This window comes from Apium graveolens, chromosome 1 (assembly GCF_009905375.1).
Source record: "Apium graveolens cultivar Ventura chromosome 1, ASM990537v1, whole genome shotgun sequence".
Lineage (NCBI taxonomy): Eukaryota > Viridiplantae > Streptophyta > Magnoliopsida > Apiales > Apiaceae > Apium > Apium graveolens.
Window position 1 is genome coordinate 121,317,999 of NC_133647.1, and position 22,253 is coordinate 121,340,251.

The window sequence follows — 22,253 nt, forward strand, 5'->3', positions numbered from 1 at the left end:
AAATCTTATAAATTTAAAAGGGTGAATGCAAGCCAAATTGGCCGGCTAAGAGATAATAAATCAACCAATCCAATTAGTTCGATTTTAAAAAAAGGAGGTTGGTCGTCTCCAGGAAAAAAAATGGACCTCCACATGGGGTTTGGCTCTCCCATCCTGCATCTCCAAGTCTCTCGTATCCTCTGGAAGAACATGGCTTTGTCCGGTGGTCATTCTACAGCATGATTCAGAAGATGTTGCCAGAATTCTCTCAGTTAACTGTGGGATGGCAGCGGAGGCTGCTTAAAACTCTTGGCTCACAATCCCCTTTTGATGATACACCTATGCACTTCTAGCTGCTATTGTTTTACTTTATTTCTCTAGGACTCATTGAAAATCTGCAGTTTGCAAGGTGTATCTTGCTTATGTATTTTCTCCCCTTTTAGGGCTTCTCTGTATCATGTAGCTTGGGCTTCCTAGTTCACTAGGAAGTTTTACCAACCTGTTCTGAATGCAAAATTTTAATTATAAAAAAAAATAAAAAAAATACCCTAACATATTCAATGTGAATACAAAAAAATCAGCAGATACGAAAACACAAACCCATAAATCCACATCACATTGCTAACATCTATGACAAAGCGTAAAGATGCATAATACAACCACATCAACCAAAAAAAACTTAGGCTACTTCCTCCTTAATGTCTGTAGCAGGACTACCATTATCTGTGTCTGCCTTCACTGTTTCTTCGCCTCTCCCATTGTTTTCGTCAACATCCAGCACATCATCCATCATGTCATCCTCTCCGGCGTTGATATCTTCAACATCATCTTCATCTTCATTGTTGCCTCCACCAGAAATTTTCCGTCTCTTGGGTCCATGCTCAAGCCTGTGGGTCTCTAATTCTTGGTCCATAGTTTCTTGCAAATTCAATGCATCATTGTTTCCCTTACGGCTGTTTCTTGCATTTTGCCACCTCTCCAACTCCTTCTCAACATTGGAAACAGATCGCTCAGCAAGCTGTTTCTGATATTGTGATAACTCCTCCCTCCTAGCAGCCTTCCATTCTTGAAATATCTGAATTAAGGAATTGGAAGAAAATAATAATTAAACAATCTAGTCGAATAGGTGATAAAGCAAGTTTCTGCTTTGCCTTGATGCCAACAAAGGGGTCGTCATCTTAAAAAGGAACGTGAAGCGAGGTTTTAACAAGCATCATGAATCTTTAATTAAAATTAACTAAAAAATTAGAACTGGCGACATCTTGTAAGTAGGTGATGAAGCAAGTTTCTGCTTCACCTTGATACCAACAAAAGTCATCATCATAAAAAGGAACATGAACCAAGGTTTTGGCAAGGAACGTGAATCTTTCACAATAATTAAATAAAAGATTAAAATTGGCAAGAAACATCTTGTGAGATGCATATGGCCAGACTATTTTATAACCAAAGTTGGAACTCATACTACACTTCAGGGTTATAGTCAAATTTCTACTAGACTGGCTGCAACTATACCAATTTCATGCAAAATGCAATGTGTTCAGACGTCTTTGCCAACAAAGTATCAAGCCTGATGAAAGCCATCTACATGTCTCAGTGGATCCAACAAAGACACAGAGGCCAACATTGGCATATGATGCACAACTGTTGACCCTAAAACATGGATAACTTATTACAATGGCCATTGCAGACATATAGAATTTTGATACGGGTGGATGAGATAATATAGCTGTTTTTCATTGAGGGCCCGGAAAAATTTAAGCATATTCATTCAGAAGCAATATTTTAACAGGTTGCCATGACTCATGATAGCTGTTTTGCCATGATTAATGTCTGCCAACAATTGAACTACTGACTCATGATAGCTGTTTAAATAATTATCTACTAATTATTTTTATTAAATAAAGAAAATGACTAAAAAATTAAAAATAAATAGTAGATAAATTTTTAAAAATCTTACTATATTATATAAAATACTAGAATTCATACATTTTCATTTGGTTGTAATAGGATTCAAGAAAAATATATATAACTTCATAAAATAATTTTTAATTCTCGAACACATATTTTGAGTAATCTGTTTGATATTTATTATGACTTTAGTGATTCAAATGATACCTCGTTAAGTTTGATGATTAAACTGATATATGACTTTCAGTTGAGTGACCATTTTAATATTTAACCCCTTATTAATTTGCAGCGGATTATCCACACCCTATGTTACTCGGACTCTTAATTTTACCTTCGAGTACCCGTGTCGGATCCTCGACACTTGGACATGGACACTCGGACTCGGACACTTATTTTAAGCCAAAAACATGCATATTTTCCAAAATGTTGCCGAGTCCACGTGTCCATGTCGGACACTTTTAGCCGAGTCCGAGAAACATAGCATACACCCTTTTAAATTATTGAAGTTGATAAGCTATACACATATCTTCTGTACTCACATACATATGAGATACTTAAGTGCACACAAATAATTCAGAATAATTGTTGTTAATTTGTTATAATATAAGGTGTTAGGCCTCCTACGCACATTACTTACGCTAGACGTAAGAAACAGTAATAATTGTCTTAGATCTGGAAGGGGGGAATTGTTATTGAACAATTATATTGAGAGTGATTTTTGGGAACTAATTACTTGGTGGAAGCTAGTTAATTAGTTGGCCTTTAGTTACGAATCAATTACAGATTAGGATAGGAGTGATTTATGGAGTAATTTACTTTCCAATTCATTACAGATTTGGAAGGAGGATTTTCTGGAGTTAATTAAGGTTCAGATTTGAGGACTGGGAATGGGTTGTTGTTTGAGTATAAATAGAGAAGTATTTTACATGGTTAAGGGGGAAGAAAGAGTGTTTGAAGGGTATTAGTGTGGAGAGTGAGGGATCTCTCGAATATCACTTAGTTCTGTGTGCCTTTTTATCAATAAAAGAATCCGTTCATAGTTATAATTTCTTGACAACATATATATATATATAATATAATTAAAGAGCAGGCCGGGACTGGTCCTAATAGTGGTATCACAGCATCTCCGTTCTTCGGAAAATGGCAGGTGCAAAACAAGTTGAAAATCGAGTTGAAGACTTAGAAAAGAAATTTGAAGCATTACAAGCAGAATTTCAGAAGCTGGATATTGAAAAAATTCAAAATGACATTCCTTTTCTCAAAGAAAGTATGATTACCATACTTACAAAAATGGATAGCTATAGTCATGAGGCTACTGGACGATCTACCCTTGTCCTTGAGAATTCACAGCAACAGCAAAATAAATCAGGAGCGGTATTGGATTCTTTACCTCGACGACTGGAATTGCCTGTGTTTGAAGGAGAGAATCCCCAAGGTTGGCTGTTTCGTGCAGAACGATACTTTGAGCTTAATAACATGTCCTCCACGGAGAAACTCCGATCTGCAATGGTCTGTTTGGAAGGTGATGCTTTATCATGGTACTATTATGAGGAAGGTCGGCGTCCTTTTCGCGGCTCGGAGGAATTCAAATTACAACTGTTGGAGCGATTCCAACTTACACAAGTGGGTGCTCTTCATGACCAACTATTCTCTCTGCAACAAACAACCGTACGGGAATACCGTCACCAATTTGAGGTACTTTCTGCCCCTTTAAAAAAATTATCAGAGTCGGTGTTGGAAAGCGTTTTTAGAAAAGGGCTTCAACCAGACATAAGGGCTGAATTGAGACTAATGGAGCCTCTGGGGTTGTCCAAGATGATGCGTAGTGCCCAACAAATTGAGGATAAAAATAAAGCCATACGACATTTCCAAGGTGGATCAATTATTTCTAAGGGACAGGCTGTCCAGAAACATTCTAGTCCAGCAGGGACTAATTTTTCTCGGAATGTTGTTCGACTACTTTCCACCGGGCCACCCTCTAGCACATCAGTCCAGCTTTCTGCTAAAGCAGCAACTACTTCAAAGTTTAGACGATTAACTGAAGCTCAAATGCAAGACAAGAGAGAAAAGGGTCTTTGTTTTCGCTGTGATGAAAAGTTTGGTCCCGGACATCGCTGCAAGAATATGGAATTACAGGTTCTGTGGGTAAATAAAGATGAATTTGTTGATCACGGGTCCCAAGAGCAAGAAGAAGAAGCTATGACAACATACTTATCTACGGAGATTGACCCGTCCTCTATGGAGCTTTCTCTTTCCTCGTTGGTAGGACTTCCTGCTCCATACACCATGAAAGTTCGTGGCAGGATCAGTGAGCGAGAAGTTATCGTTCTTATTGATTCTGGATCATCACATAATTTTATTTCTTCATCACTGGTGGCTGAATTAGAGCTACCTTTATCACCCACTAAAGACTTTGGAGTCTCATTGGGTACAGGAGAGGAAATCAAATCTGCTGGAATATGTCGACAAGTATGTTTAAATCTTCCTGAGTTTGATGTTATTGCTGATTTTTTTCCGCTTCAGCTAGGAAATTCTGAGGTGATATTAGGGTACCAATGGCTGGCTTCCTTGGGTGAATCGCACATGAATTGGGCTGCTTCAACTATGAAATTTTCCATTGGTGGTGTGCGGGTTCAATTGCGTGGTGATCCTGCCTTATGCAAAGCTCAAGTTTCACTGCGTACTATGATGCGGACTGTGCAACATGGTGGGCAAGGAATTCTCTTAGAATTGGGACAGATTACTCATAAAGATGCAAGAGACGAGGTCTTTATTCCAGCAACCCCGATGCCTACTGCAGTTTCTGTTCTAATAAAGGAGTTCAATGATATTTTTGAGATGCCCTTGGGCCTACTTCCAAGCAGGAAAAGGGATCATCCTATTGTTCTTAAAGAAGGCACGTCGCCTATCTCAGTCCGACCTTATCGATATCCACAGATTCAAAAAAATGAGATAGAACGCTTAGTGACTGAAATGCTTGCTGCTGGTATTATTCAGCCAAGTGTAAGTCCTTTTTCCAGTCTAGTGTTGCCGGTTCGAAAGAAAGATGGCAGTTGGCGCTTTTGCGTAGATTATCGGGCCCTAAATCAAGCTACTGTGCCGGACAAATTTCCAATACCTGTCATTGAGGAATTATTGGATGAGCTACATGGGGCTTCCGTTTTTAGCAAGATAGATCTTAAATCGGGGTATCACCAAATACGTGTTCGAACCGAGGATATCCCGAAAACTGCATTTCGTACTCATGAAGGACATTATGAGTTTCTCGTAATGCCGTTTGGTGTTACAAATGGGCCCTCCACTTTCCAGTCCTTAATGAATGAGGTTTTTCGTGAATATCTCCGAAAATTTGTTTTGGTTTTCTTCGATGATATCCTTGTTTACAGCCCAACAGTAGAAACCCACTTGTATCATTTACAGTGTGTTTTTTCAGCCTTGCGTGCTCATAAACTTTATGCTAATTCGAAGAAGTGTGTTTTTGGACAAACAAGAATTGAGTATCTAGGGCATATAATTGACGGGACAGGTGTATCAGCAGACCCTTCCAAAATTCAGGCCATGGTTGACTGGCCACAACCCAAAACACTTCGAGCCTTGCGTGGTTTTCTCGGTTTGACAGGTTATTATCGCCGTTTTGTGAAAGATTATAGTAAAATTGCCTTGCCTTTTTGACTCAACAGCTTAAAAAAGATGCATTTGGATGGAATGAAGAGGCCACATCAGCTTTTCAACAGCTTAAGGAGGCCATGATCAACTTACCGGTGCTTGCATTACCTGATTTCTCTAAGAAATTTGTGATTGAAAGTGATGCATCAGGTTTTGGGTTAGGGGTTGTTCTTATGCAAGAAGACCGTCCTATTGCCTTCTACAGCCACAAACTTAGCTCAGGTGCGCGTGCCAAGTCAGTTTATGAACGTGAGTTGATGGCAATTGTTTTCGCCATTAAGAAGCGTCCGTACCTTATCGGTCGACGTTTCACAGTGCGTAGTGATCAGCACAGTTTGAAATTTCTACTCGACCAACAAGTGGTCGAGGATGAGCATCAAAAATGGCTGTTGAAGCTAATGAGTTATGATTTTGAAATTCAATACAAGCCTGGGAAAAGTAATAATGTTGCAGATGCCCTTTCAAGAATGCCGGATGAGGTTTCCTTGGCAGCCCTTTCAGCTGCAATTATTCTGGATTTTTCTGAGCTACAAGAGCAAGTTGATGATGACCCATTTATCTCTAATATCAAGCAATGTGTACAAAAAGATCCAAATTATTATCCTGCTTATTCATTAGTTGGAGGTCATCTACGGCACAATGGTAGGCTGGCTTTACCATCTGAATCTCCTTACATCTCTTTATTACTACAGGAATATCATTGTGGGGTGGTTGGAAGACATGCTGGGATTCGCCGCACTTATCAGCGCCTGTCTGCAGAATTTTACTGGAAGGGAATTAAACGTTCTGTCCAGAATTTTGTGGCTGCCTGTGGCATTTGCCAACATAGCAAGCATGAAGCTATGTCTCCTGATGGCCTTCTACAGCCATTACCGATTCCAAATCAGGTATGGGAAGATATTACTATGGATTTTATCGAGGGATTACCTAAATCTCAAGGATATGATTCTATACTAGTGGTAGTGGATCGATTAACGAAATATTCCCACTTTATTCCACTAAAGCATCCATTTTCAGCCCCCTCAGTAGCCGCTATATTTGTTCGTGAAATAGTCCGCTTACATGGTGTACCACATAGCATTATTTCAGATAGAGATAAAATTTTCATGAGCCTCTTTTGGCGGGAGTTGTTTACTTTGCAAGGATTTGAGCTATGTCGTAGTTCTGCTTACCATCCACAAATGGATGGTCAATCGGAAATTGTCAATAAGGGTTTGGAAACATATTTGCGTTGCTTTTCTATGGATAAACCCTCTCGTTGGTGGACTTGGTTAACATGGGCTGAATATAGCTACAACACTTCTTTTCACACATCTGCTGGTATGTCACCGTTTAAGGCCCTTTATGGTCGTGATCCTCCTCCATTGGTACTGTATGAGTTAGGCTCAGCTGCAAATATGGAAGTCGACAAACAGTTGCGTGAGCGTGATGCCATATTAGCAGAATTGAAGGCTCATTTGCTTCGTGCTCAGCAAAAAATGAAGCAAACTGCAGATTCTAAACGCCGTGAGGTTACGTTTGCACTTGGTGACTTTGTTTATGTCAAGTTGCAACCTTACCGGCAACAGTCCCTTGCTCGCAAACCTAATGAAAAGTTGGCACCCAGATTTTATGGTCCTTTTGAGATACTTCAGCAAATTGGTCAGGTTGCGTACCGACTCAAGTTACCTTCGACATCCAAGATTCACGATGTTTTTCATGTCTCTAAGCTAAAGAAAGCAGTCGGCAAACACACAGCTTTTTCAACTATTCCTAATAACCTTTCTCCTAATATGGAGTTACTGGTAGAACCATTAGAAGTGTGTAGTGTTCGTTCATCCGATCAGACTGGACAGGCAGGTACAGAAGTTCTTATTCGATGGAAGGGATTGCCAGCTTTTGAAGATTCCTGGGAACAATTTGAGGTCATCTTGGAACAATTTCCTCAATTCAACCTTGAGGACAAGGTTCGAGTTTGGGTGGCGGGTAATGTTAGGCCTCCTACGCACATTACTTACGCTAGACGTAAAAAAACAATAATAATTGTCTAGATCTGGAAGGGGGGAATTGTTATTGAACAATTATATTGAGAGTGATTTTTGGGAACTAATTACTTGGTAAAAACTAGTTAATTAGTTCGCCTTTAGTTACGAATCAATTACAGATTATGATAGGAGTGATTTATGGAGTAATTTACTTTCCAATTCATTACAGATTTGGAAGGAGGATTTTCTGGAGTTAATTAAGGTTTAGATTTGAGGACTGGGAATGGGTGGTTGTTTGAGTATAAATAGAGAAGTATTTTACATGGTTAAGGGGGAAGAAAGAGTGTTTGAAGGGTATTAGTGTGGAGAGTGAGTGATCTCTCGAATATCACTTAGTTCTGTGTGCCTTTTTTATCAATAAAAGAATTCGTTCATAGTTATAATTTCTTGACAACATATATATATATAATATAATTAAAGAGCAGGCCTGGTCCTAACAGAAGGCTACGTAGGGTTCCCACTTCCAGTCTTGCACTACTTTCCCATCATATCTACTCTCACTTGTCATTTAAAAATTTAAATTATATAAGAAAATATGTAAGTCGTATCATTACTTGTTCTCTATTCTTTTAACTGATCATGATGTGTTCCAATTTCAAAACTTTGCCATGCTAATCTCTTATCTTTCTGACATCTTTACTCACATTTAGATTTGTACAAGTTACACACAGAAGTCAGAAGCATTTAAAATGAGGGTCTTTACTGTTAGAGGTTCTGAGTTAACAGTCCTAAAACATAGATTATATGGAGTTGAGAGTGACAACCATAATACTGAAATACTCTACCAACTAAACTTTAGCTATTAGCAAACATAGAGTACCTTTTCTTTCCGTTGTTCAGCCAAAGTTGCATCTTCTTCATCCAATGGTTTGGAAAATGAGTAATGAATAGGAGGTTCTGCCTTGGTCCTGAAAGCAAATCGCAAATAAAAGAGAAAGGGTGTCAACCAACATTATATATAAAACTACTGGTCAACGATACAGGATTAACACGTAGGAACACAAGATATTGAATTATTTAGTTTCTTCACACTCTGCACATGGACGAAACTTATCTTTGGCTCAATAAAATTGTGAATATGGATACTTTTGGACCAAAATTAAAAATAACCTGAGACCAAAAAAAGAAAAAGAAACGAGTGCATAAGCAATTAGCAGGTGAGCAACACACAGCCATAAAATGTAGAAGAAAGCGGAAAATAATAAAACCATATTGTGCATGCTGATGAATTTCTATAAATACCTTAAAAACTTCCCAAGCTTGCTGTGGTGCTCACTCCACCGAATAAATAACACCTCCAATTCCTTCTCTTCCGCCTTAGCTGCAACACGTGCTCTAAGAGTCTAATAGACAACACGCAACAATATCAGAATTCAAAATTGGAACAACAACATTGGATTTATCAGGGGTGGGGAAGGAGGACGAAGTCGAAACACTTTAAAATATTTAAGATAGAAGACAAACCAAATCCCTCCTCCGCTTTTCTGCAATTTTTTCACGCTCCTGTAGCCTCAACGTTTCACTTTCTTCACGTGCTTTTTCTTCAGCCTGTGTTAATTTTGAATCATTTTAGCAGTTTCAGATAAACTAATGTAAAAATAGACACTGGAAAAAAATATTGTTACATATCCAGTGTCCAGCGATAGTCCAAAGTCCAAACTACACACAGCAGGTCTAACCAAGGAAGATCTTGAATGCAATCATCTTTTTAACTTTATAGTTATGTTTACTGTAATAATAAAATTTGCTAATGGAAGTGACCTCACCCTTTCAACTAAGTTCCCATAGTTCATATTTAAATTAAGTTAAAAAATTTAATGCCATAATGTGTCCAACATTCGGTACATGTGTCTACAATTCTATCTATAGAAGCATAACAAGGTAATATGATTATCTCACACATTCCGCGTGCTAGTTGATAATATAATAATCACTGGAAAATAAGACTGGTGGGGACATTTTAACAATTTTAATTAATTGTGTTTGTGAGGTAGCTAGAGCGAACTAAGGTATACTCTAAGCAAGGAAGATTTTCAATGCAATCATCTTTTTAACTTTATAGTTATGTTTACTGTAATGGAAGTGACCTCACTCTTCCAATTAAGCTCCCGTAGTTCATGCTTAAATTAAGTTAAGAATCTAATACCATTATGTGTCCAACATTCGGTACATGTGTCTACAATTTTATCTATAGATGCATAACAAGGTAATACGATTATCTCACACATTCTGCGTGCTAGCTAAATATTGATCACTGGAAAATAAGACCGGTGGGGGGACATTTTAACAATTTAAATTGATTGTGTTTGTGAGGTAGCTAGAGAGAACTAAGGTATACTAAGAAATGAAAAATTATGAAAGATAACTTTTAACTCAAGTTTTATGAGTTTAGGCAACAAGATAGAGCGATTGCACCCAAATGACACTCTCAAAGTGGTCCACTGCCATATATAGTTAGAGGTAAATATTTACAACTTCCGATTTCCTATTCTTTAAACACTAATGAACCCAAAAACAGCGATCATACAATCAAACACCCAAGCACATACAAGTGTATTGTGGGTTCTCCCTCTGTCCCACTGGGTTCTTTACAATGGGGGACGGGGGATCGGCACGCATTTTAAGGCTCCCGTAAAACATGTTTCCCTAAATAATTTTAAATATTTTTTTCTTTTAAATAAAAATATAATGTTCAAACTTTTATACAGAAAAAGAAAATTCTAAAAATAAATTATAGAACTATATTTTATAATAGCCTTAAAATGCGTGTCAAGCACGAGGAAAAAGTATGTAAAGAATCCAGTGGGATGGAGGGAGTACTTCCTTAATCACAAGAACAGTTAAATTTAGTGTAAAGATTAGTTCCTTTAACTCTTTGCATTTCCACGCATACTCCCAAATGCACAGTGTCACACAAACAATTTAAGAAGCAAAATTAACAATGTACTTACTCTTTTCAAGGAATCAGATCTTCGCATGTATGCCTCACTACCAGAAAGTTTTGCATCTTCTTTTCTGAATCTCTGTAAAAAATTTCAGGAATCACAAAAAATATCAGACACAAGTAGTATGACGTAGTAATGATAGTGATGATTGTTCAAGTTATACAGATAAATACAACTAAAACAAACAGAATTTTGAATACGAATGGGTAAAGGAAGCACATAAATCTGATTGATTTAGTTGTTGCATTTAAATTTTAAATACTATCATAACTTGTCTAGCTTGAAGAGTTCAATAAAAGTAGTTTTACATTTTCCAACCCAAAAAGGTACTTTTGTATTCTAAACAAAACTGGCAACACCGCTGCATAATTTAAAAGTAAAATATATAATGCCTCGTAATGATAGGATTACCTCCAAAGTGCCAAGAAGTTGCCCAAGCATCCTCTTATTTCTCTTGACTAAACTTGGGTCTTCGTCCTTCGGCAATACTCTAGGAACCGGAGGAGCTTCAGAATCCTATTGCATAAAAACAGATAACAATTAAAAACGTCTACGAAAAAAGGCACTAAAACAGACATAAAGAAATCTTGATAACCCGACCAACTAATTCAATCACAACTTCAATTTCTTACCATCATCCGTGACCTCTGATCACCAACCCTCCTAGGCCAAGTAGAATCCCTTCCCTCATTCTGGCTGGGCACGGCAGCCTCAACGCTTTCCTCCATCACAGAATCTTTGTTTCCAGCTTCCTTTACATCATCGTCGTCAACAATCTCCCCATCTTCGATCTTAACTCAAATTTAATATTAAAAAGCCAAATCAATGAAAACTCTAACCGATCAAAGCACAATAACAACGCGAATCAAGCTCATAACGTCTCACCTTCACCACAGCTGAAGAAAGCCGCCTTTTCGGCGCTGGTTGATTATCTTCATTCCTATTAGCCTATACCAAAGAACTTCTTCACTCAGTTACATGTAAAATACAGTAACACCTCTAAATACTAATAATATCAAACCAAAGAATTCTAATAAATTCATATACGCCACATTAAGTCCCTAAAATATAGGTACAACATATTATCGAGACTATTAAGTAATAATTTGTCAAAGAAAAAGAAATCACAGCATCTACTCTAATTGGGACCACCGAAAAAAAAGTATTATATAATCGAAGTTTCACCATACTTAAAACATACTAATACATGATATGAAGAACAATTAAAAAAATAAAATAAGAATTGAGGTCTCACAAAATTGCGCTGCCGGTTTCCACCAGGTACGAAACCACGATGGCCTGGACCGGAACCCGATAACCCACCACGTCGAATGCCCCTTGGATCACGAAGCCGCTCTGTAATCTGTCATCATTCCAACAGCAAATTCAGTAATCACACACGCGTAATACTAGACAGTATACGCACACATATACACATATGAAGCTGATTACGCAATCAAAATGTGAAAATGACATCTACACAAACAGACAGAGAGAGAGAGAGAGAGAGGAAACCTCGCGTTGTTGGCGACGGAGCTCGATGATTTCACGACGGAGCTGTTCTTCAGTCTTGTCGGCAACGGCGGTGCTTCCCATTGCTTGAATTCGGGAGCTACAATTCAAAACCCTAAGCCCCAATTTACTGTATCTGTCGTTCTTTTTTTACGGTGCTGATTGGACCATCCCCTTTTTCTTTTTGTAAAGGGCAGCCCAATGGACTGTACGTATTTGATTGTTTTCCCCTTCCTGCTGCTCCTAGCTTTATTCTGCGTCTTACTTATTTTACTAAAGATTTTATTATGTAACCTTAGGTATTTTTAGAAAAAAAATGTTACTTTCGTTTCATCAAAATTTGGTAACTTCCTCGCGCTCTTTACGGGATTAGAATCGACATTTCATTCGTACTATGTTATTCATTTTTTTTGTGCAAAACATGCATGTACTTTACCAAGACTAAAATAATTTGTCAACCCTAAATAAATTGTATTGTCGTCTTAATTTGTATTTTGTACTTGTAACACTTAAAGTCTGTAAAAATATCAAAGGAGCAGATTAAAGTCTTTTTCTATAAACAGTGTCAAGTCTAAGAATTCTATCTGGAAGAAGATCATGCCTCGGAAAAATTATGAAGTTTGTAGTTGAAAAATTATGTCCTTGTAGAGTTCTCTACTAGGGTTCATTCACAGAGTTTTCTACAAGTACAATTTTTGATTTATCAATAACTCAAAACTGAAATAATTTAATTTAATAAATTATTTTGGTAAAATACTTTTGGAAAATTTATTCTAATTTTTACTTTGAATTTATTCAAATAAAAGTTGGAATTAATTCAGTCCATTTTTGGACAAACTGGGTATTTATTTGACATCTCGATAAGTCAATTTTTAGTTCTCTATAAGAGTAATTTAAGATGACTTCTCGATATGTCTTTCATTTCCTAAAATGACTTCTCGATAGACAAATTCCAAACATCTATTTTTGAGTTCTCGACAAGTCATTTGCTTTTACTATAAATACCCAGACTTCTCGATACATATACATACTTACAATTTTCGAGATCTCAAGTGACCCAGCCTTTCAAGCAAAAACCGATTTCTCTCTCAGTTTTACTCCTTTTTCAAAAAAAAAAAAAAAATCTTGCCCATTCATTCTCATCAATTAACAATGACATTCAATGTTGCAAGAGCCTCTATTCCAGAGAAAGGAACCAATTACCTCGCTTTTACTGATGCTAACCAAGCTTTTGACAGTTTCACGGGGTTTATGAAACTTTTGGCTGAGTCTTATCTTGCAGGAGTTTTGACTGCAAATCCAGTCTTGTATCTAGATGTCCTGCATGAATTCTAGACTACAGCAGTAGTAAGGACTGATATGAATGACAACTCTCTTTCTATGGTGGTGACATGCACAATGGGAGGCCAATTGATAATGTTCAATGACCAAGATGTGAATAGAGCCTTGGGGCTGGCAACTGAAAATATGGTGGAGGTACCAACTTCTGATGAGCTGACTGAGTTTATGGACTTCATCAATTATGGTGGAAGAATCAACCTATCAAGTTTAAACATGACCAATCTAAGGAAGTAGTAGTTCTTTATATTTGATTCTGTGGTAAGGGCCTTCACTTGCAGGAAAACAGGGTATGACAACATTTCAAGTATTGTGCAAGACATGCCTGTGTTTTAACAAGATTAAGACAATTTGTCAACCTTAAGTAAGTTGTCTTGTTGTCTTAATTTGTATTTTGTACTTGTAACACTTAAAGTCTGTAAAAACGTCAAAGAAGCAGACTTGAGTCTTTTTCTATAAACAATGTTAATTCTAAGAATTCTATCTGGAAGAAGATCAAGAAGATCATGTCTCAGAAGAATTATGAAGAACCTTGGAGTTGGATAAATCTGTTATAGGAAAAATATTCTAAGCCAAGATCTCTACAAGTCACATATTTAGTGTTATAGAGAAGTCATTGGAGAACTTCAGAATGACTTATAGAGAACTCAGGAAATCTTATAGAGAACTCAGAGATATTGACAAGGCAAATTGAGGACATACAGATTGGAGATATCGACAAGTCATTTCTTCACTAGAGAACTCAGAGTTATCGATAAGTCAACATTCATTAGAGAACTCAGAGATATCGATAAGCCAAAATTCACTAGAGAACTCTGAGTTATCGACAAGTCAAATTTAACTAGAGAACTCTGAGTTATTGATAAGTCAATAAGCCACTAGAGAACTCAGAGATATCGATAAGTCAAAGTGAAGATATGAAGACTAGAGATCTCGACAAGCTAAATTCTCTTATAGAGAACTGGGAGACCTCTACAATCCAAATTAACTATAGAGTACTGGAGATCTCGATAAGCCAATATACTTATCGAGATGTAAAGTATTCTATAGATCAAACTGGAGATCTCGAGGTAAAATCTCAAAGTACAAAATTGCAGATCAGTTCAATATCCAAGATTAACAATCAACAAACAATCCAAACAGCTGGATTGACAAGTCTACAAAAAGCAGCTTGAAAGATGTGCAAGATCAATCGTGAAGATTAACTGACAAAGGAAGATCAAGATAATCATAGGATGCTAACGATATGTTAAGCCAGAAATAGAATATATACTTTTCTATAAATGAAAATGACAAGTGACTGTTCACAAAAGCTAATAGCGTGTCTTATTGTACACTGTGTAAACTAGCAGTTAACTGAGTTATAAAGTTAACACTGGTCTTTTGTCAGTTGTCACAATTTTAGATAGAAAATTTTATAACATTCTCAAGAAGAAGCTAAATTCTTTATCAATAAAGAGCCTAGAAATTTTGTAGCAAAACATTCTTAATTTTAATATAAAATTAAGTGAGTTTTGAAGATCTGTGTTTTTTATTCTTGCAAATTTAATTTCTGCATGAACACACTTTCACTACAAAATTTAATTTACTTTGTTCAACCATAAAAGATCCAAGAAAAGCTTAAAAACAGAAAAACACATTCACCCCATATGTGTGTTATTAATTTCCTAACATATTTCATATACTGGAATGTTAATTACAAAATCAAGCATAAAGGATTCTTGTACCTTTAAATAGTTGATTAATAATTCTTATATGAATTTTTTCACAATCCATAGCAATTTTTTTTAAAATCATAGCCGTTGAATAGTTGATTTTGTTACAAAAAAAGCTCAATGACAAATGATTGCCAGGGACCGCTCCATAATTAAGTTTCTCTATCTTTTTTTATCGTAGCTAACCCGCAGTCGCTACTCTTCGGGTGCGCACTGAGTAGACCGCTCCATAATTAATTTTTTTTCTTTTTTTATCGTAGCTAACCCGCAGTCGCTACTCTTCGGATGCGCACTGGGTAAGTCCTACGGGGTCACGCAATAGCCTGCAAATCACGTGAATCAAGTTAAATCGTATTTAAGCGACATGCTCTGGCTCAGGAGTCATAATCATAAATTAATCATAAATTCTCCTCCCGGGGATTCGAACCTATGACAAAGAGGATAGTTGTCCCCTGTTTAACCAACTAAGCCAACCCTTAATTGTAAACTGCATAGTAAGCTTACAATTAATTGTAGATTTTTTTTATAAAATTTGCTGCTTAACTAGAAATACTTATTTTAGTGATTTTTTTATTATTTTTTGACTAATTAGGATTATATACCTTACAATTGAATATATATTCTAACAAAAATCGAGGATAAATTAGAATGAAATTTAGAGCCCGAAGAAGAGTCCGATACGACAAAAGATAAATTCTCAAGTACTTGAATTTCTTAATCAATACTAAATTATATAATTCGACCAAAATTTCATTGCTTTTAACTCGTATACACGAAAGTCCGCTCTAAAAAGAACCATCCATATGTAAACTGAGAATTAAAATTTACAAATATTTCGACAAATCACTTTAAATAATAGTTTAAACCACCGTTAGAACCTATGTACAGAAATTACAAAATCACCTAGTATTGTTTTTGCGAGATCTGAGGAACATTAATAAATATAAGACCTGGAATTTGAACAAGACCGAAGGAGAGGTATACGAAATGATGGGAAAGTTGCTGGAGAAATGAGAAAATTAGTATAATCTGTTTGCCAGAAAGGGGAATGTTGACAGGGGGCCGATTTGTAGCAGTACTGATGGTAACAGTGGTTGGAAAATAGGTGGTGGTGGTCGTCGGTGGTGGATGGAAGTGGTGGTCAGGTTGGAGATGGAGCCCTTATAACATCTATTTCAGCACATACAGAAATGGTCCAGGTATTAGTTCGAAATTAAGAGATAGTCAAGTATTTCGTTGATCAATACACAAGCCTGGCTAAAAATTAAATTGCAGAGGATGGAAAACCGAAAGATAAATTATAAACCAAAACAAAAGAGTATAAATAACAAAATGCTCCTTTTGGCTGTAAAACTGGTATGTAACTCATAATATTCAATATACCTTCAAAACTTACCCCCTCCCAAAAACCCATGAAACTGATCAAAATATTCAGAATTTGCACAATCGAGCAATGTTCCTTGGCAGTTCCATAGAAACCTAAATCCTATTTTTCTATCTTCATCTTTTCCAAGTCTCAGAGTGCTGTAGCAGTCAGAAAGCACACTATATCATAAACTTTCTAATGTGCCTAATTGGATCCCTTCAGATTTTCTATCCACCACACAAAATATATAATATAAACCCAAAAGAAACTTTACCATCTTTGAATTTGACAAAATTGAACCTAGTGAAAGACACAAGATAAATTAAATATGTCCAGCAAATTGGCAGGCTATAAGGCTTTAAACAGATCGCAAGGAAGTCTTTGAGGATGAGCCAGGCTTGATATACTGCAAAACAGAACAGCAAATAACAAATATATGATTGGGTTCCATGTTTACAGCAATATAGATGATTAATATACCAAATAACCAAACCACTGCTCTGATTAGCAAATATCTAACACGGCCAAAAGAAATATGATTTCAGACCCTTATTCAAATGACCATAAGCATTTGAGAAAGCTCGTACCTTATTTGCATCCCTGTAGAATTCATTGATCTCTTCCTCTGTAAGGCCTTCATCCTCTCCAGCATTTTCATCCCAACCAAGTGACCGCAAAAATGCAGCCTCTTCCTCTTCTGAACAAAGAATCACATCAGATCTTAAACGAGTCTCTCCGTTGCCACAAGAATTTTGGAAGCCATTATGATCTCCACTATTGCTGATCAAGGCATTCACGTTATCTCTAAACTGGTCCATATTAGAGTGGTTTGCAAGTTGAAAATCTTCTCCTTGAGGTAGGGAAGCAGAAGCTTGAATTTCACCAGACTGTTCCAGAACAGAATGTGATACCGTAGAGACGGAATCAGAAACAGAGGAGGAATTTGTCAAAGACTTCTTCCTCACAAGATTGAAGAAATCATTTCGACTCTTAAGCTGAGCTGAAGGTTTCTTCTCCAATGCCGGGGTAGCCAATGTTGCTGCAGGCTTACGGTTAACATTCAGGTGCTGAACTGGTATCCTTGAAGGAGGTATAACAGCTGGTAAAGTAGTCGGTGGGTTATTTGCTACTGTACTATCATTGGTAAGGCTCAAGCTATCCTTTGCTGGATAAGAAATGCCATTCCTTTCTCGTGCATGTTTGAGGACTTGAAGTTTCCCCAAGCTCACTGTCTTTGGCACATCAGACTTTTCGAGTGTCGCACGCAGAGGGTGAATAGAAGAGGCCTGATGTTGCTGCTGGGCTACCTTACCTTTAGATTTCTCCAAAGAATTTATCACCTGAGACATTTGTAAACAGGTAATGTATTAAGATACATGTCATTTACAAATACAAAGACAATTGAATTAAACTCGGAAGTGCTAGCCCTACACCATGGAATAAAACTGAAAAGGCAACATTATAAAATACTATAATGTGCTCAACTTTGAATCAAGCCCAGGAATAAATAACATTATCTGCTCAAGGTCATGACTGTTTATCATATGTCTAGTGATGTCTTTTATGCCCTGGCTGTTCCACAACAGGATCCTCCTATCCCTCATATTTATCCCACTAAGAGAGATGTCACACTATTCTTTTTAGGCTGAAACGAACAATTATGGACAAATTAATACAGAACCATAATCTTTCTCATTCTTTCCACGCTTTCTCCAATTAAAAAACCCTTCTTTTTTCTTTCATAACCATCACAAAACTTGCACGCGTTATAACATAAGCATAGTAATTGATTGATAATTTTAGTATGCAAACACAATTTAAGACATGTTTTGCAGATCTAGAAATAATCTATTAGACTATTACCATAATATGATAATAGGTTTACCAGGAGGGTAAACTTAAAACGCTTGGAGTGAAAAGTTGGGGTTGCCACAACATAATTGTGGATAGGCTTCTTGTCACACCAATGTTTTTAAGAATCTCAAATTGCACCGGAAGCTGATCCTCACATTACATATTGTTTAATGATGAACCTCACTCTATCCCTCTTAATATGTGCTGCTTCCTTTTACCTTGTCCATTCTACTGCTAACGATAATAGGTAATTAAAATGTGTGTTACTCGCTATTAGCCACGCTGACAGTTATGAAGGTTAAACCATTGTCCTCTAATTATTCTCACCCTACATATGAATGAAGGTACATTGATGGATTAACCGAGGCTACTTTAAGTAAGAAGGTCTACTGACTAGGCAACTACTACCCATGCACTAATTCTAGACTCAAGATTATAATTCTGTAATTTTGATTACTTTTTTCAACAAATTTGATCACTTTAGCAAAAGTTCATCATCTTGCTCAACTAAATGTAATTCCAGGAAAAGCCCTCCACCAAACATATTATCTTGCTCATCAGATGTTCCCAATGTAGCGGTACTCGAGAGAGAGAGTTCCTCAATTCATGAGACTAAATAGTAAATAATATACCTAGTGATACTAGAAAGTTCAGATAAGCTGCTCATTAATCGCCACTAAATGCGTGCTATCAGGTAGAGGCAGCATACAGACATCGACAAAACTAGCATTTGGAAATATTAAATTAAAAAATATTGTTCACTCATAAAAACAGTCTAAAATGACTCAGTGAGGGTATATTTCTTTTGTTTTTTTCTCAGAGCCTATGCAGAAACATATTTTGATGACTCAAGGATGATCAATCCTAATGATAAAAATTTTAGATTATCACAGAGCTTTCAGTGAGGTGGAAGAAAACACTAGAATTACAATAAATTACTAGATAATATGTGTAAGAGTAGCTTATATGAAGAAAGTATGTGCGTTTATTAATGCATTTCACAAAAAATATAGGGCATCTCATTTTATATTAAAAAAGTAAGTAATATTTGGTAAGGAAAAGGAATGCCTCAACACTATAATATAAAAATGTTCGTCATCTAGAAGTTTGTTTACAAAGATTAAATGGTTTACAAAAATCAGGAGTGTCCAGCGGTGGCAAAGCTGCTCCGAGTGCTAAAAGAGGTCTAGGAGTCCATTCTAAACTCCCTTGGCCAAAATACTTACAAACTTGATACATAGAAAAATATGCCTACCTACAAAGACAATTATGGTTTACGGTAATTTCATTTTTGCTGAATTTATTCGTAGTTCAAGAGTAACAACATCACTAATCCTATAATGTTGCCACTTGCCAGGTCATTAGCTGACAAGTAATCATTTCTAATATTATAAATACACACACAGCGATTTATCCAACAGATATCTCACCATTAACAATTAGCATATAATGAAGGGCTCAACCAATATGCAAGTCTATTAAAACCCCACAACTAAAGTCCATAGAATACCCATATGAAAAACACTCCACTATAGGAAGGGGATATTAGACTAGAGCACACCAAGTTTTAACGTGACGTGATACAGGAACCGACATAACTAACAAATAAAAGAACACCAGTCTCACCAAAGATTTAGGCATGTAAGGTGTCACCGGAATGAGCTGCCTAGATTGTTTTATAGCCATTTCTTCGAGCCTCTGAGTTTCGACAGATACCTATAATAAAAAAGAACATTACTTAAGTAGGGATAACTCAAAAAAGCCCCGTGCAATAAAAAGAAATAATTAATCTACCTGAGGAGCAGATTCAACAAGAGAGGGACCTTGTGCCAGAGTTTCTGCCATATTGAGGCCAGCTGTCAAGCTTGATGCCACAGAAGTTGAAGTTGGAAGAGCAGATTGAACAACAGATGAAGTACTGGTGCCACTGCTTCCAACCATCACAGGTACCTCCGCTAGGGCCGAGGTCCACCCAACTTCACCAGCCACTGTAGAATACCCAATTGGTAAGCTTTGCCCATTTATGCTCAATCCAGGAGATTGAATTCTTCTTATGCCATAATCTGTTTGCCTATCATCAGCTCCAAGAGATGGAAAATCCCTGTCAAATGAAGTTTTGCGCACACTGTTGATGGCACTACTCCCGGAAAGGCAAGAACTGCCATTGTTGTAGTGGCTTTTGCTGGAACTGTTCATGTCAGCTGATACTTTCCTGGATAATGGCTCACTATGTTTCCCGGCTATGGAAGAGTGTGTTTGTCTGAAGTCATTCTTCTCAAACCTACTCGAAAAATCGCTCCCTAATGAATCAGAATAGTTTTGACGCCTATGATCACCTAACCTTAACCCATCGTTATCACGAAATTCATTTGTATCTCTATCCCAGCCCCTATCACGGTTGTTCCTACCAAAACTACTGTAAGACCTCGAGAGGTTAGAACCATTACTAGAAGAACTTCGACGAAAGTAAGAGGATGTTGTTCTATCAGAAACAGGTGAACGTCCCGAATCATGAGCAATAATATCTACTGATGATTTATTTCTTGCCGCCTTAAATGAAATATGATCATTCTGACGGTGATTAGTATTAACAGCAACAGTTACGCTTCCACTACTCCTTAACCACTCAGGGACAAATGAAGGCTCACTTTTTTCCATAATTAGTTCAAAACAAGACCATACTAAAAACAGAAAAGTCTAAGTTGCATCGGCTTCATTAATACAAATATCACCATAACTCGACAAAACTATTTGTCTCGGACAGTATTAATCCAAATATAGCTTCTTCTATGTTTCCCTTAATACCAAGCACCACAAAACTCGGAACGCAATTTAATGTCCAGAACAAAGATTCCGAAAACCAATTCCTTACAATCCAGTTTTATAACTTTAACAAACCAACTGTCCTGTACACTATCTATGTGTCTATATATTTACTCTGAAGTCAATTAGGAACAACTTCAAACAACCAAAAGCTACAAACTTTAACACCTTCCTTAAGGCCTAAAGGCTAAAACTTACTCATAAGACCCTCATATCACTAAAAAAAACTCAATTCAAAACATACCCACAAAACCAACCTAAAAATTCATACCCATTACAAGAAACAGCAAAAATTCAAACCCCACAATCATGAATCACCAAAACATCAAAAATTACTCATGCCCACATGCAAAAAACACCAAAAATCATAACATATAGACACAGAATTACAAAACATGAAAAACCCAAAACGGAGTAAATTAAGGCCAAGAACAAACCCTAATTAACAATCACTTAAAAGGGTATCAATGCAGACAAGTGGGGTACACAAAGTTTTGATTTTTATGTGTTTGAAGGCAAGAGTCGAGGGAGTTGTGAATTAGATAGATACAAAGTGTGTGTGTATATGTAGTTGTTTTGTAGAGGGAGTTTGTATTGTATGAGAGAGAAGCAGAGTATATCCAAATTTGATAGAATTTTATGTGAGGGATTGCAATTGAAATTAGAGACGAGAAGATTATATATATACTGGCGGAAGTTTTCTCGTGTGTGTGTTTTTTGTATGTGTTGAATGGCTCACTACAATAGAAAAAGATGATGTGTTTTCCTTAACCCTATTTTTTCCTGAGTTTAATTCTTTACCAAGTTGGTTTTTAATGAAATTATTTTACTAAATATAATCAAATTGTAAATTTTCAGAATTGTTTTGTTTCAGCCGTTTAGAGCTTTTCTTTGAAAACATTCAATTTATATCAATCGGAACGGGTGGATAACGCGCCATCCATCAATTTTTTATAATATTATATAACTAGTTGAAAAAACCGCGCTTCGCGCGGTGTTAAAAAATTATTAAATATTCATTTCATATTTTCAGGAGTGGGGGACTTAATCTCTAGAAATTATAAGTATTTCAAGTAAAAGTTTTTAATTACTCATTTATAAACATTTTCTTTCAAGTATGGTT

The 22,253-nt window shown here is 36.6% G+C and overlaps 2 protein-coding genes across 2 annotated transcripts; both read right to left on the reverse strand.

Annotated features, from left to right (window-relative positions):
* Nucleotides 1–479: 479 nt before the first annotated feature.
* LOC141666487 (uncharacterized) lies at nucleotides 480–12,283 on the reverse strand. Its single transcript, XM_074472530.1, has 10 exons — nucleotides 12,038–12,283; nucleotides 11,778–11,885; nucleotides 11,408–11,470; nucleotides 11,155–11,313; nucleotides 10,934–11,038; nucleotides 10,529–10,600; nucleotides 9,042–9,125; nucleotides 8,820–8,920; nucleotides 8,398–8,485; nucleotides 480–1,054 (listed from the first exon to the last, which is right to left on the reverse strand). The coding sequence occupies exons 1-10, from the start codon at nucleotides 12,116–12,118 to the stop codon at nucleotides 659–661; spliced, it is 1,257 nt and encodes a 418-aa protein (XP_074328631.1). The 5' UTR covers nucleotides 12,119–12,283; the 3' UTR covers nucleotides 480–658.
* Nucleotides 12,284–16,406: 4,123 nt separating this feature from the next.
* On the reverse strand, nucleotides 16,407–21,899 carry LOC141666494 (uncharacterized). The gene is made up of 4 exons (XM_074472538.1): nucleotides 20,102–21,899; nucleotides 19,934–20,023; nucleotides 17,041–17,793; nucleotides 16,407–16,859 (listed from the first exon to the last, which is right to left on the reverse strand). Exons 1-4 carry the CDS (start codon nucleotides 20,963–20,965, stop codon nucleotides 16,812–16,814), a joined length of 1,755 nt encoding a protein of 584 aa, XP_074328639.1. The 5' UTR covers nucleotides 20,966–21,899; the 3' UTR covers nucleotides 16,407–16,811.
* Nucleotides 21,900–22,253: the final 354 nt, after the last annotated feature.

Bases quoted from the DNA above. Each gene is read 5' to 3' on its own strand.
- LOC141666494 (XM_074472538.1), bottom strand. From the start codon at position 20,965: ATGGAAAAAAGTGAGCCTTCATTTGTCCCTGAGTGGTTAAGGAGTAGT. The intron at 20,024-20,101 runs GTAGATTAATTA...TTTTTATTATAG, and splicing joins TTGTTGAATCTGCTCCTCAG to GTATCTGTCGAAACTCAGAG. The intron at 16,860-17,040 runs GTACGAGCTTTC...TCTGTTTTGCAG, and splicing joins TCTACAGGGATGCAAATAAG to TATATCAAGCCTGGCTCATC.
- LOC141666487 (XM_074472530.1), bottom strand. From the start codon at position 12,118: ATGGGAAGCACCGCCGTTGCCGACAAGACTGAAGAACAGCTCCGTCGT. The intron at 11,039-11,154 runs GTAAGAAATTGA...TTTATGCAATAG, and splicing joins ATCAGAGGTCACGGATGATG to GATTCTGAAGCTCCTCCGGT. The intron at 10,601-10,933 runs GTAATCCTATCA...AATTTTTTACAG, and splicing joins AACTTCTTGGCACTTTGGAG to AGATTCAGAAAAGAAGATGC.